Genomic DNA, 16,192 nt, shown 5'->3' with positions numbered 1-16,192 from the left:
TGCAAACACATGATGTTAAATACAACTGTGGGGCATGGACGATAGTGTGGTAAGAATGGGTGCAAATTTAGAGTCGAAAATAGCCAGTGGTCACCTGCCCATCTTGCCACATTGCGCTATGACTTTTGCATCTGAACTGTGTGTATCTGTGCTATGCTCTTCTCATCCTTCCTCTCCGACAGAACTCAGAGAGTCCGTCTCTCCCCTTTCCGCTCCAAAGCGACCAACCTCATCTGCGGCGTCCCCCAAGGATCCTCCCTCAGCACTACGTTGTTCAACGTCTACATGGCCCCCCTCGCTAAACTGGCCCGCCAACATCATCTCAGCATCATCTCCTACGCCGACGACACCCAGCTCGTCCTCTCCCTGACCAAAGACCCGCTCACTGCCAAAACAAACCTCCACGAGGGACTAAAAGCCATCGCCGATTGGATGAACAACAGTCACCTGAAACTCAACTCCGACAAGACGGAAGTCCTCATCCTCGGGCGCACTCCCTCGGCCTGGAACGACTCATGGTGGCCCTCCGACCTCGGACCCGCGCCCACCCCTGCCAACCACGCAAGAAACCTCGGCTTCATCCTGGACTCCGCCCTCACCATGTCCAAACAGGTCAGCGCCGTCTCCTCCTCCTGTTTCAACATCCTTCGAATGCTCCGCAGAATCTTCAAGTGGATTCCAACAGAAACCAGAAAGACGGTGACCCAGGCCCTCGTCAGCAGCAGACTTGACTACGGCAACGCACTCTACACAGGCATCCCAACCAAAGACATCAAACGACTCCAACGTATCCAAAATGCCTCCGCCCGACTGATTCTCGACATACCCCGCCGATGTCACATCTCCCCTCACCTGAAGGAACTCCACTGGCTCCCGATAGACAAGAGGATCACCTTCAAACTCCTCACCCACGCTCACAAGGCGCTTCACAACACCGGACCCTCCTACCTCAACACCAGACTTAACTTCTACACTCCAACACGTCAACTCCGATCCGCCAACCTCGCCCTCGCCATCGTACCCCGAATCCAGCGCAAGACCTCCGGCAGCAGATCCTTCTCCTTCCTCGCCGCCAAGACCTGGAACTCTCTCCCCACACCTCTACGCCAGACCCAGGACCTTCTTGCATTCAGAAGGCTCCTCAAGACCTGGCTCTTCGACCGCTAAACAGCAGCGCTCCACGCCCCCCCTCCCCCCAGCGCCTCGAAACCCTGACGGGTACATAGCGCGCTTTATAAATATTGTGATTGATTGATTGATTGATTGATTGATTGATATATATGTAAAGCGGGCAGTCACCTCTATGTCCTTATGAAAATAATAAGAAATCACACTTGAGGATATGGATAATGGTAAGTATTCCCCTCCATTAACACTCTCTCTTCCTCTGTTTCTCATCACACACTGACTTCAAAATGTAGCCCATCTTACAGGCATATTGTACATCACCTACCTACAAGCACTGTAGCAGTCTTTTACAATCGTATACTTCCTAACTACTATTATTCCATTAGTGATCTACATTTCAATATGCTATGTCATCATGGATTTGTAAAAGTACACCCTGTGGAGCAACATAGCAGCAGCTCTTCCAGTCAACCAAACATTAATATAATCGAAACTACAGCCTTGAAGGGGCTTCCACCTGTGAATGGTAAGAGTTAAAAAATGTCTGCCACCTTGGCTGACATATGTTTTTTACCACTATTAGGCCCTGTTAATGTGTTCACAGTCAGCTGTATGTGGGGACTACGAGTGGTGAAGTGTAAAAGTTTAGAGGTAGTGTTAAAAGGACAGCAGCATTAGCTGGTACTTTAACATGGTGAGTTGCAACAGTGGCTTACTCCAAATAATATAAGCTATCCCCTGGCTTATAGATTCAGTGTGATGTGCATTCATGAAACAGCATAAACCCCACAGATGGCACCTACCTTCAAACACACAGATTTCACAGACGAACCATTAAATATGACAGAATATTTGTGGATGAGGCAATATTTGGGGGGATCGGTATGCTTTGAAAGTCTGATCCAGGTATAGCACTACTAAATTACTGTTAAGTTTTATCTTTCTCTTGAATCCACTTTGTCGCAGTCCCCCATCCAGACAAAAAACAATTCTTGTTCAGTCCTACTTGGAATGACTTGGGACCTGTTTCACAAAGATAACTTACATTTCTGAGTACATTTATTATTTGGAGTAACTTTACTTCTTTCGCTACTCACAAACTCAAAGCGTACATTTACTCCAAAGTGTAAGTTAAATGTCTCTGCCCTAAGTAGTGTATTACTCTTGTGTAGGTGGGTAATGTCCCTCCCTAATACCTTTCTGACCCTTCCTAAACCCTCTTACTCCTCTTCCATGTTTACATCCCCTTTTTAGTAAGTCTGTACATTCTTAGAGCCATTCCTCTGTTGTCCTCCCACATCTACTACTAAGACCTATAGCCACATGTGCAGAGACTCCACAGTTGGGTCGGGGAACTACGCACACATAAATAAAGGTAATGCAGAGGAGCAAAACTGCACCTGTAGTCTGTGAATTGCAATTTGTAGTACATTTTGTACTGCCAAACATACTACAAAGTGCAGTTTGGGAATCAGGTCCTTGGTCTCTTAGAGCTATCCAGAAGTGAACCAACAGAACAGATGTAAACAGACTGATGGATCTTGGACATCCCTAAAGAAAAAGTGAGATCGTGGAGAATAATCACCAGTGTCGCACAGGAGCTGCAGTTTGCAGGTGTTGTCATAAAGAGTGATACCCCAAAGCAGGACTAGTTAAGACTAAAACAGGGAACTACATCCCCCAAAAAGAAGATCCACAAACAAAATACATCAGGGACACAGGGCCTGGGAAATGCCAATCTATATTGTAACAGGACTCCCAGATAGAGGCAAAGTAAAAAATAAGAGTACATTTTCAGTATAATTTGTGACCCTATTAGACAGAGGTTAAAAGGATTGTCATAGAGATAATCTTGCTATTTGAGCCCAGAAGGTGCAGTGACCGAATGCCTGCTGCTATCACCATTCTAAACAGTCATAGCAACATTAATGGTTTATAGATACCTACACCATCCCCAGAGTGTCCCTGAAGGTGATCAGTTGATCTTCAACTGAGCACAGTTGCCTCTCGAGCCCAGATTAGCCTCAGCAATATTCGACTGAAACTGAAAACGTTCCGATGGATGATATATGCTAGTTACATTGATACCACCCCACCTTGCTAGCTCCACTACACAAAGGGTGAGAAGACAAATGTTTCTTAAATCCATGAAGAAACTTGTTGAAACCTGATGAAACCGAGCTGTGACCCACACATTGGTGCCTCGCATATGCAAATGAGAGCAGAGAAAAATCGCACGTAGACCAACAGTGAAAAACTCCTTTTGTTTTGAGCTATGGTATATCATCTACATAATACCACTGATATGTCCTGAGCTATGTCAGATTGCACACATAACAGGAGTGGTACCAGAAAATGGCCATTTCAATTTCCTTGGTATGAATTGATGCTGAATTGTACTGCCAGCATTTCTTTCATTCCATTTCGACTGTACAAATAATTAACACAATTAATTAACCATCATTTGTTGCACAGATGGCTCATGTTATAGAGTCTCTAACTCTATTGTGGATTTTATCCTACCTAATTAAGCTCTTTTTTTCATTTCAGTCCCCACATAAATCAAAAAGACAGCAACAAGAATTAATTGCAGAGTTGCGAAGGCGGCAAGTCAAGGATAGCAGACATGTCTATGAGGGAAAAGATGGTGCTATTGAAGACATCATAACTGGTAAATAGATTTACTTGTGTGTGTTAGTGAAAAAGATGGCACCTAAGACATCCTGGCCTCGTTGAGTTGTCGGGTACCAAACAAGCACAACCTGGGTAAGGGCTTCACAGGAACTGTTCAATTATGGTTTTGAAAGGACACAATTACACTACACATATTCAGCTTTTAGTGCTAATGACAGACCTTGCCACACCACTGAAAATCTGCACAATATTCCACTTAATAAAGTACTTTAATAGAGAGCAACACAAAAAATCTTATCAGCTTTTCTAGTAAAGAACGCTGTCCATGCATTCGGCTGAACCTTCCTCCACTTTAGCGACATGGCCTGGGTGGCATACCTTTTTAAGGCTCACGCCGTTCCTGCACTCAAGATAACCCTGTTAACTCCTTTCCACCAAGCTCACAGACGCAGTGCTCCCATATACAGGCTGCACATACACCCATAGAGAGCTCATCTTGTGGAGTGCATTTCTGCATGGCTTAACTGATTAGGGAGTTGTATGTTATTTGGCACAATTACATTCTGCTCCCACAGTTGGTAATTAGCTCCAGGTGCATGGGCTTCAGCCACATGCTAATGAGTATATGAGAGATTCTCAATTGGTGTAGCCCAATATATGCACCCTCTTATCGGAAACATAATGTTATTTGCTTTATGGAAATAGTACACTTTAAGTGATATCTCACATAGCTTTTTTTGGGGGGGGAATTTGGCACCCTGATTTGTTAGTATGCTTTCAACTGGTACTTTTCAACTTAAAGTATCAATGGGATTGTGTAGGAAGTTGGCTCTGTATGTGCTATTTCAAAGTAAGGAATAGCATGCACAGAGTCCAAGGGTTCCCCTTAGAGGTAAGATAGTGGCAAAAAGAGATAATACTAATGCTCTATTTTGTGGTAGTGTGGTCGAGCAGTAGGCTTATCCAAGGAGTAGTGTTAAGCATTTGTTGTACATACACATAGACAATAAATGAGGTACACACACTCAGAGACAAATCCAGCCAATAGGTTTTTATATAGAAAAATATCTTTTCTTAGTTTATTTTAAGAACCACAGGTTCAAATTCTACATGTAATATCTCATTCGAAAGGTATTGCAGGTAAGTACTTTAGGAACTTCAAATCATAACAATTGCATGTATACTTTTCAAGTTATTGACAAATAGCTGTTTTAAAAGTGGACACTTAGTGCAATTTTCACAGTTCCTAGGGGAGGTAAGTTTTGGTTAGTTTTACCAGGTAAGTAAGACACTTACAGGGCTTAGTTCTTGGTCCAAGGTAGCCCACCGTTGGGGGTTCAGAGCAACCCCAAAGTCACCACACCAGCAGCTCAGGGCCGGTCAGGTGCAGAGTTCAAAGTGGTGCCCAAAACACATAGGCTAGAATGGAGAGAAGGGGATGCCCCGGTTCCGGTCTGCTTGCAGGTAAGTACCCGCGTCTTCGGAGGGCAGACCAGGGGGGTTTTGTAGGGCACCGGGGGGGACACAAGTCCACACAGAAATTTCACCCTCAGCAGCGCGGGGGCGGCCGGGTGCAGTGTAGAAACAGGCGTCGGGTTCGCAATGTTAGTCTATGAGAGATCTCGGGATCTCTTCAGCGCTGCAGGCAGGCAAGGGGGGGATTCCTCGGGGAAACCTCCACTTGGGGAAGGGAGAGGGACTCCTGGGGGTCACTTCTCCAGTGAAAGTCCGGTCCTTCAGGTCCTGGGGGCTGCGGGTGCAGGGTCTCTCCCAGGTGTCGGGACTTTAGGTTCAACGAGTCGCGGTCAGGGGAAGCCTCGGGATTCCCTCTGCAGGCGGCGCTGTGGGGGCTCAGGGGGGACAGGTTTTGGTACTCACAGTATCAGAGTAGTCCTGGGGTCCCTCCTGAGGTGTTGGATCGCCACCAGCCGAGTCGGGGTCGCCGGGTGCAGTGTTGCAAGTCTCACGCTTCTTGCGGGGAGCTTGCAGGGTTCTTTAAAGTTGCTGGAAACAAAGTTGCAGCTTTTCTTGGAGCAGGTCCGCTGTCCTCGGGAGTTTCTTGTCTTTTCGAAGCAGGGGCAGTCCTCAGATGATGTCGAGGTCGCTGGTCCCTTTGGAAGGCGTCGCTGGAGCAGGATCTTTGGAAGGCAGGAGACAGGCCGGTGAGTTTCTGGAGCCAAGGCAGTTGTCGTCTTCTGGTCTTCCGCTGCAGGGGTTTTCAGCTGGGCAGTCCTTCTTCTTGTAGTTGCAGGAATCTAATTTTCTAGGGTTCAGGGTAGCCCTTAAATACTAAATTTAAGGGCGTGTTTAGGTCTGGGGGGTTAGTAGCCAATGGCTACTAGCCCTGAGGGTGGGTACACCCTCTTTGTGCCTCCTCCCAAGGGGAGGGGGTCACAATCCTAACCCTATTGGGGGAATCCTCCATCTGCAAGATGGAGGATTTCTAAAAGTCAGAGTCACCTCAGCTCAGGACACCTTAGGGGCTGTCCTGACTGGCCAGTGACTCCTCCTTGTTTTTCTCATTATTTTCTCCGGCCTTGCCGCCAAAAGTGGGGCCTGGCCGGAGGGGGCGGGCAACTCCACTAGCTGGAGTGTCCTGCTGGGTTGGCACAAAGGAGGTGAGCCTTTGAGGCTCACCGCCAGGTGTGACAATTCCTGCCTGGGGGAGGTGTTAGCATCTCCACCCAGTGCAGGCTTTGTTACTGGCCTCAGAGTGACAAAGGCACTCTCCCCATGGGGCCAGCAACATGTCTCGGTTTGTGGCAGGCTGCTAAAACTAGTCAGCCTACACAGACAGTCGGTTAAGTTTCAGGGGGCACCTCTAAGGTGCCCTCTGGGGTGTATTTTACAATAAAATGCACACTGGCATCAGTGTGCATTTATTGTGCTGAGAAGTTTGATACCAAACTTCCCAGTTTTCAGTGTAGCCATTATGGTGCTGTGGAGTTCGTGTTTGACAAACTCCCAGACCATATACTCTTATGGCTACCCTGCACTTACAATGTCTAAGGTTTTGTTTAGACACTGTAGGGGTACCATGCTCATGCACTGGTACCCTCACCTATGGTATAGTGCACCCTGCCTTAGGGCTGTAAGGCCTGCTAGAGGGGTGTCTTACCTATACTGCATAGGCAGTGAGAGGCTGGCATGGCACCCTGAGGGGAGTGCCATGTCGACTTACTCGTTTTGTCCTCACTAGCACACACAAGCTGGCAAGCAGTGTGTCTGTGCTGAGTGAGAGGTCTCCAGGGTGGCATAAGACATGCTGCAGCCCTTAGAGACCTTCCTTGGCATCAGGGCCCTTGGTACTAGAAGTACCAGTTACAAGGGACTTATCTGGATGCCAGGGTCTGCCAATTGTGGATACAAAAGTACAGGTTAGGGAAAGAACACTGGTGCTGGGGCCTGGTTAGCAGGCCTCAGCACACTTTCAATTGTAAACATAGCATCAGCAAAGGCAAAAAGTCAGGGGGCAACCATGCCAAGGAGGCATTTCCTTACAGATTGTTACCCCCCTTAATCCCAACACTGTATCATTGGAGAACTATGGCGAACATTACAATCCCTTCACTTGCAGCCACATTTTCCAGTAGTCGATTTGCAAATATGCGCATGCCGGACAGGCATTGATGAACTACAATATTTCTTTGCGCTGCTCTAAAAACATTTTAATTACATTTTTAAATGATAAGTCGGTTTAGTGACACTATAGTCTGAACATGCAAAATACTTCAGAACACATGGATAACATGTTTAAAGTTTTATACAATAGAGCAAATAATGTTCCTTTGGACAGTTGGCATTTTCCTCACAGCTTAATATGCCCCTCTAGTATGCTTTACGTTTCCTTTGTTTTAATACACCTGGGGCCAGATAAGCAAAGATGTTGCCATGACTTACACTTATTTCACTCCTGACATATTCATCATTTCCAGGAGATTGTGAAGAGTATCCTAGCTTACTCCTACGTAAGTAAGTCACACCTGCTCACAGCAAAATCTTTGTGAGTCACACCTCTGATGTTGTAGCAGCTACAACAGGATGTTAAGTGATGAATGCTATATTAGAAGTAAGATAGTGAAAAGCAGACACTGAACCCCATTATGCATGTAATGCTCACCACTCATTAGAAGCTTTGCTGAAGTGCCTCACCAACGTGCTAATAACATTATAAATCTTTTTTTTTTATTTAAAGTACACTAATAAGTAACTTTATCCAAGACCCATTCAGAAAGGGTAAATCCTAAAGAGATGTAACTTGAAACTTTTTATTTTAAGCATATTTATGTATAACATAACATAAACTAATGCTTGTCGGTTGTTGGCATTAGATAATCTTGTATTGCAATTATGTAGTGCAGTATCAGCTGATGGAAGTGATTACAGTGGTGGCTTTAAATACACTCTAATCATTTATGCAATGGAAGGGTCAGTATAGGCACTGAAGTTTTGTATTCCTGTAGAGTAGCACAGATCATTCATGACGCCAATAGCCATATAAGAATAGACTAATCTTTTAGTTTCCATTGTATATCATGAAACAAATTTGTACACCAACATGTATACCTTTAACACATTCTTAAATCATTGTTATCAAGAGTGATAATTACACTAGTGTGGTAATAATATGCCACCTTTATTTCTTAGCACAATTTTAGAAGGGCCTGTTTTGCACAGAGCCCTCTCCCTGGCGTGTTTGGAGATAGACACTCAGTAATGCTTAACCTTCTTGAGTTTCAGCAGACAAAATCATTGATAACTGGTGACAAAAGATTTCAGAATGGTTTGGGCTGAGTATATATTTTTGTAGATTTCTTAAATGCAGAATATCAGGTCTGAGATTCTTAAATTACAGCATTTCAAAATTTTGAATTCTACAGATATACCGAACTGTGAATGTTTTCTACAATATTTGACAGATTTATAATTGAGAATTCTAATAATGCAGCCAAAGGCACCATTATCTCAAATAGCTTTGGAATTAAACCGTTTTTTGTGTATAGTTAATTTTAGCCTTACTACACAAAAGAAAAAAACTGGCTTAAAGATTTGGGTGTCTTTATTGGCGGACTGTGTTTTTTTAAAAAATCCAATACCCATTTGGATCCACCTACATAACAACTGGTAATGAAATATACATGTCTATAGCTGCACAATACACAATCAGGCCATTTGATTAGAACAAACTTTAAATATTTTCAAACTGATTTATAGTTCCAACATCAGCCACAAGTTTCGGTTGTGCAAGGCACTAAAGATGTTTAACACCAGTCCAAGATGTCATTTACTGAGCACTAACAGTGTACTAATGCTATAGATCTCTGCTTCTTACTGTATTCTGTTTGTCTTGTTTGGCTGTTATTTTCCATGCAGTGCTGAAGACAGTGCCCTTTACAGCTCGAACAGCCAAGCGTGGCTCACGATTTTTCTGCGATCCGGTTCTCACTGAGGAATTCCATTACTAAAATATTACACTTTCATACCAGGTGTTCTTAAAAGGTTGCTATAGGTTTTGAAATATTTTTCAGTTGTGTGTGGATATCAAACAGGGCCTGTGGATTTGATTGGATAGTAATGCCTGCTGTCCACTTGGAGTTGTATTACATTGGTCTGGTCATCTCATTGCATGTTGTGATTTGCTCTCACTTTTGTTTTCCTTATCATTCTTTTGCATGAGACATTTGGCCAGCCCTACATTTTAGGGGTATAGTGAAACTTTGTAAAAGATGGCATAGAACTTCAGGTGCTGAGGTCACAGGCTACCACAATGTATGTTGAGAAATTGTTACATGATGACCATTATTGTAAAGTGAATAGGGGCAACAGTTATGTAGTGGTTGGTATATATGTGACAGTTCACTTGGCCATTCTATGCCACCTTTATTGTGCACTGAAAATGGATTGCTAGTTCTGTGGATAGCCCGTGCATGAAAAATTCAGGTTTACTTTATGGAAATGTGTATGAAATGCATGATCAGAACACCCGTCTGGTGGGCTTTCAGTACATGGGCTTTTCTTTTTCTTTTCCCCTGCACAAGTAATCCCTCATGTTCCCCCTTGTCTCAGTGACTGAACATTCACATACTTTTCAACAATTTTAACAGCATATTGCATGTCTACATGTGCATGCAAGACTCAAATACATTATCCAAATTTAATTATCTTATTCCGTTTCATCTGCACCTAATTGGGTTTCCAGTTCCATGTCAAGATGGATTAAAAAATTGGTTAAATCATTGCACAATATATTCTTATACTAAAAGATTGGTAAACCTATTGACTGATCATGCATACTTAGTTATTAAAAGATTCAATACACAATCACAAAGGCCCTCATTGCATGTGGCCTAACTCCAATTCTTGCATACAGTGATAATGCACCTGGTATTCCTCCTACCAGTGGCATTGGTAGCATGTCAATCCACTATAAGTCCGTATGGAACAGGGCACATCTTGTGGAAACCAAGGCTATTGCACTGATTTTCATATGTGATCCTGTAACTGGGGGCTTTTTTCCCCAAGAACAAAATCCTCCTGGCTTGAACCAAGAATTTGTTCTCCGGAATACAATACACCCCATGGAGTTTTAATGCCATTTTAGCTACAAACTCCTGTTCCTACCCAAAATGGGTAATCTCATGATTTGTAGAGTGGGCAGTATATTAAGTTTATAGGATAGCACACTGCCTGAAAAAATGGGTAACTCACTAATGTTTGGCTAAGGAAATAAAAGTATGCTGTGCAATTAATGCGTTAGGGCCAGATCAGAATTAATGGTTTGATTTCCTGTGTTGCAACACATAATGAAGTAAGATTACAAGTTATTTCTTACCTGTTTGGTGAAGGATCAGAAAATAGATTACTTTTCAGTCAATTAAATTATTTGAGATGGTAAAAATTGCCCTGGAACTGGATAACAATTTAAATCATTTTAACCCAAAAAAGAATGCCAATGCTGTTGTCTTTGGTAAAGATACACAAATTTACAAAGGCAACCGTGTTCTTTGATAGAATTATTTAAGAATGCTTCTTTATTTTATATCTAGAAAAAAAAATGCTGAATAATCTCTTTCTATTTAATTTCTGTATTAATGATCTTTCTGGAGCCAACCTTCAAAGCAGCTTGCGACTTGGTTAGTGGACGAACAGGGTGGCCATCTTGTCCTTTCTTTTCTGTCTAACCTTCTCTTAATGTCTTGACCTCTGCTCCATCTTGCTGTACTGGCTAACGTGCCTTCTGGGATCGCAAACACTGAGTTGAGTTTCTCATCATTTCCATCCCATTTTTTTATTTAACCATCATTTTGTGTTTTCTCCTGTTTAGCCTTAAAGAAGAATAATATCACTAAATTTCCAAATGTTCACTCGAGGGTAAGGATTTCTTCTAGCACACCGGTGGTGGAGGATACACAGAGCTGGCAAGCATCACTTTTTACTTAGCTTCCTCCTCTCTCAATATGCCAGATCACTTGCAGCTATTATAGGTAAAAGTAATACTGGTGAATAATCGAAAATGCAGCACTTGGAAAATGCTTAAAATGCACATTTCCTCTATGAATAACTCCTATCATGGTAAAGTTATTATGAAAAGCTGCCCTGCTAATTTGCCAAACCTCTAATTAATAATATAGTATTGATTCCACATCACAATTCAGTTGGATTTCTGAATCTATAGGTAAATACACCTTTACTGCTGGTCCATGTCTATGTTTGGTGGTTTCTTAAAAGTAAATGTTAAACCTTTCAGGCTTAGAAGTTGCCAAATCCTGCTGTTTGCATTAATGAGTGTGATTTCGTGTCGGTGGCTGGTGTTGCTAATGTAGACAAGTGCTTCACAAAATTGATAGCTTCAAAGGTAACATTTCCACAACTTGTGGCGCCTTTGGTTGCAAACATTTTTTTTCAAGGTTCTGTGAGAAATAATGAGTCATGTAGATTATTTTTGTTCCTTTTCCAAAGCTGCCTCCCAAAATTTGCTGTGTCTCCTGACAGTTGAGCAGATGAAAAATCTAACTGGACCAGCAATAAAGGGTTGAAGGGCAATGGCACCCAAATTAGATTTATCACGTTATTGGTGATCAGCATGGCTTAAAGATGGGTACTGGGAAGATACAAAATAGTTTTTATTACCTGTAACTGCTCATCCTTAAGTCTTTAAACACTGTTTAACACAAAGCAAACATTTTTCTTCAAGATGACTAAATGAAACAGAGGTTGTAGCAGTTCAGTATTAAATAACAATTTTACAAATACTATATAGTGAAGAAATCACCAGTATTACCTTTATTTTAATCTCAAATTAAAGGGCGCAAAATAATTTGCATCTGATAAAGTTCTTTGATTTTAAAGACCTTTAGTCTGTTCTTTATTCACAAGCTGCTTTGATTGGCTGCCAGAAGGGCTTTTTCTTGTCAATAGCCGGACTACAATTGATTCTGCAACTTACTATTTCCTGTTAATCCTTTTAGATCTTAGAAGCCAGCCATACAGAAGAGCCGATGCGGTGAGAAGAAGCGTCCGAAGGCGTTTTGATGATCAAAATTTGCGCTCTTTTAATGGTGCTGAAATGTCCATGTGAGCTAGCTTCCTTTGTAAAGCAGAGGGCTAGTCACAAGAGATGACACACCTTGGGAACTGCATTTGTGTGTTACCCAGTAACTCCAGCCCTGGATGTGAATGGTTTCCTCTGAACTGCACGGTCCCTCAGACATATCGCATAGGAACATAAACTTGATGGGCTTTTCATGAAAACGTGAAAACCTTTTCATCCACAGATAACAAGTGCCTAAAACTGAAATACCTGCTCAAATAAATCAAAGCAATAGGACTTGATTTGACCGGGTATGTTTTTACACCAATACATTCAGTATTTTTAACCAAAATGTAAAATACATCTTCTCTTTTTTTTTTGTTACATGCAATTTTATTGCTTGGTCTTCAAAGTCCACCACTAGCTTCCAGATATTTTGTAAATAATATAATTCTTATGTGGTGTGGACTTAACAAGTTGTCGAATGCAACATCGTATAGTCTGGTAAGGAGTGTCAACTGCACTTCATGCTCTATACGCGAGGGCTTAGAGTATGTTTGAAGGACAGAACTGAAATGACACGGTACCTTTTAACAATACTTAACCCCCGAATTAATTCTAAAATAGGACATAAAGTGTAATTCAGTGATCAGAAGTTTTAATGTAAATTAAGGGCCAATCTTCATTGAGGCTGATTATTTTTAAATGCTGATTTGTAATGTTGGATGAGGTATGAGGGACAGTTAAAGGATGTACATGCGAAGTCTGCACAGACAAAGATTGTATTTATTCATTAAAACTACCCTTTTACAATCTCTGTTTTCAGTATTAGTTTGCCTGTGGATCACTGTTGACTTACTAGAGCAGCTATGAGCACTGGGATACTAACTCATGCTCTATTCTACTAAAGAAGACTGAAATATCCATAAGATGCCAAGTTCCAACATTGTTGTGCAAGCATTCTCCCACAGAAACTAGAATTCACCATGTGTTTGACATATAAGGTGAAAGGACCTTGTTGTTTTTGTCTAAAAATGTAAAAATGCTCAATTATAATGAACTACAATGTAGTTCGTATAGAGAGTTTTAACATTTCAAAGTGGGTTCACTCGCATATGGAGTGAACTCTGTGATAGTCTTTAGGATTATGTAATCTAAATGAAGATGTAGGTCATTCCAGTCTCTCAGTGGTTTTTTATCCTACTACAGTAGGGCACTGAATCTATTCAGTCGAAAGGTTAAACTCAAGCAGCTTCATATCTATTTTCAGTAGTTACATTCTGCTTGCATCTTGCCTTCTTTGATAGCATTGCACCAATATGTTCATTGTATAATGTATTGTATAGTATTTAACCTCTCAATCTCTTTTACCATATGTTGTGCTCATGTGAACCACTGGTGGAGGTCCTATTTTCTGTGGATAACGTGTAGTTATATGATAATCTCTTTTTAAATGTACAGATATTTTGCTACAAAATTGGTGCCGCTTTTTATGGTTTTTACACTTCTCTTTAATTCCCACTTAAACCTGTGGGTCATATTGTAAATATTGTCTAAAATGCAATCCCCTGTGCTATACAATCTGAATGTTATTTTAACTTATAGTTTTGTTTTTATATTTAACTCAATGAACATTTTCTGGATCACACTTACTAGACCTTTGCTTACTTATATACAAACAATGTACTTTAAAACTGCCGCCTTTTACCACATTAACACAAATGTGTACATGCCTAAACGAACATGCCAATGTTAAGTCTGACACGTACAGCTGTTAAGCAAAATATTTCTCTATATATCTTTAGCTATATATACACATATATATATATAGCTATAGATATATATATATAGACATATATATATATATATAATTTTTTATTCCACAGTCATCCGTTCTACCAACTGAGCTATTGAAGACTGTAATATACATCTACCTTATGTAGTGTAAGCGTCATTATTGATTGTATGACTGAGACACCAATTCAAAGCACCATGTTAAAATTAAATGTAGGACAAAGCTGTATTATTAATATACAGAAAGACTTTAATATTGGCATGTTCTTTCTGATTAAAATATTGTAATAAACCTTTTTCTTAGCAATATTAGAAGTGTTTTATAAAAGCAGTTCATGTTACTTTTCTGGTCTGTTCATGTCATATGATCAAATAAACAATTTACACTACTACACAGTTGTGTTTGTCAAACTAGAGAAACCTATTAAAAATAGTTCTGGGAGCTGCTGCATACAAATTCTATGTGACGTGTTTCCAGAAAACAGATCAACATAAAAACTAAATAAAATAATGTGTCCAAGAAAATAGCTGTGTTGGCCTAACTCCAGCAGAACAGCATCAATGTCTCAGGTGGGTATATTGTTTTTAAATACATTACTGTCTCTCTATTCTCCTGTTGCATTATTGAGCCTTGCAGATGTAAATTTCACAGATCATTTGTTACATCACAGTTTCATGTTTCACTATCCTGTGGTCTCTATATTAAAGTGATAAAATGTGCTAGTAGCTTAGGAGGACGTCCCTTAATCAGAAGTAGCTCTCACTACAGAAACGTTGGAGACCCCTGGTCTATACAATTTGGAACCATTTCTATAGCATTCATTAGCAGGTGAAGTTTCTCTAGGAGGTAAAAAATATTGCTGTTACCCAAACTAATGGTATTTGCTTGATTGACCGTTCATGGATGGATGACTGAAATAATGAAATAGGATTCAAATATGTTACCTTCTACTTAAAAAAAATAAAAATAAAAAAGTGTTTGGCTCGTATTACATCAACCACACATGCTCCATTAATTGTTTTATATATTCAGATGTTAATTAACATTCAACATTGCCTAAATATAAAACTGTATGAAATTGATAACGTAATGTCAGCTATTAATTTGCCAGTGCTTTAACATTTAGCATGGAGTAATACATTTGTTTTGAGTAACAGTCACAAAACCACAAAGTGCACCCTGCCTACCCACAGACGTTTATCACTGTGTTTCACCACAGGAACGGGTGCTAGTTCTGAATCAACAGATTATCAGCGGGTTCATACAGGAGTTAAGGGATGGAGAAGATTTGAATGGTGTGTGGAATATCATGTCGACATTAATATTTTTACTAAACAGTGTGAAAATTGATTTCTGCCGTTTTTTAAATGTATTTTGTTATGTATATGACAAAATACCCACTGCCTTACAACATAACGATTTTGCAATTCTCCGAGGAGTCCCATGACCACATAAAGGAACAAGGTTAATGGTCATGGAACTCCAAGGTGACTTGCAGTATACTTTTAGTGTATGGCAGATGGTATTTTAGTCCTTATAGTACATGATTACATCATCACCCTTCCACAAACAGCCTAAATACTGGGTGCTTGCTTTTTCATACAAAAGAAGTGGTAGGGGCCCAGGCATGAAGAATACAATGACAATCTGTAGTGTGAAAGATAAACACACCAAAGGGATCTAGTAATTTGATGCAAAATAAGGGAGAGACAGACCACGCATGCAACAGTGATTAAATTGATTGGAGGAATGACATTTTGAGTGTCATCAAATTGAATTACATTGGGTGCCATGGATCCTAATGCAAGCAATGAACTCAGGCCACCCATCCCCTTGTTTGGTAGACAAAAGCCACTAATTGAGGTCCTGTGGCTCTTGAAATCCCTGTGCCCTAGTGCCTCTGCACAGTGACAGCTACACCCCTAAAATAGCTCTCTACTATAGAGCAGTGTCAGTTTTTGTTCTTCCAAAATGACAGAACAAAACATTGATGGCTCAGTTTATTTTTTTAATCTAAATGTACCCCTTGTTAGTGTTAGCCAAAGAGGCGAGCCATGTAAAAGCGTATATGCAATACCTTATGATCGACTTCAGGATTAAGGTCT

At 41.0% G+C, this 16,192-nt stretch overlaps 1 protein-coding gene across 6 annotated transcripts in view; it reads left to right on the top strand.

The window, feature by feature from the left end:
* FMNL2 (formin like 2) overlaps window positions 1-14,611 on the top strand; it is a 469,979-nt gene extending 455,368 nt beyond the window's left edge. Inside the window, exons 25-28 of one of the 6 annotated variants that reach the window (XR_011201574.1) lie at window positions 3,679-3,799; window positions 9,136-9,261; window positions 11,087-11,133; window positions 12,231-12,309. Coding sequence is in view for 5 of the 6 variants with exons in the window: in XM_069225173.1 (XP_069081274.1) it covers window positions 3,679-3,799; window positions 12,231-12,340 (231 nt within the window). In the remaining variant the exon portion in view is untranslated. Of the gene's footprint in view, window positions 1-3,678; window positions 3,800-9,135; window positions 9,262-11,086; window positions 11,181-12,230 lie in introns of all 6 variants that reach the window. The other 5 variants (XM_069225177.1, XM_069225174.1, XM_069225175.1 and 2 more) reach the window with 5 other exon arrangements.
* The last annotated feature ends 1,581 nt before the right edge of the window (window positions 14,612-16,192 follow it).

The sequence above is a fragment of the Pleurodeles waltl genome, chromosome 3_1 (genome assembly GCF_031143425.1).
Source record: "Pleurodeles waltl isolate 20211129_DDA chromosome 3_1, aPleWal1.hap1.20221129, whole genome shotgun sequence".
Taxonomy (NCBI): Eukaryota; Metazoa; Chordata; class Amphibia; order Caudata; family Salamandridae; genus Pleurodeles; species Pleurodeles waltl.
Note: the sequence above shows the minus strand (reverse complement) of the source record. Positions and strands in the feature narration are given on the sequence as shown.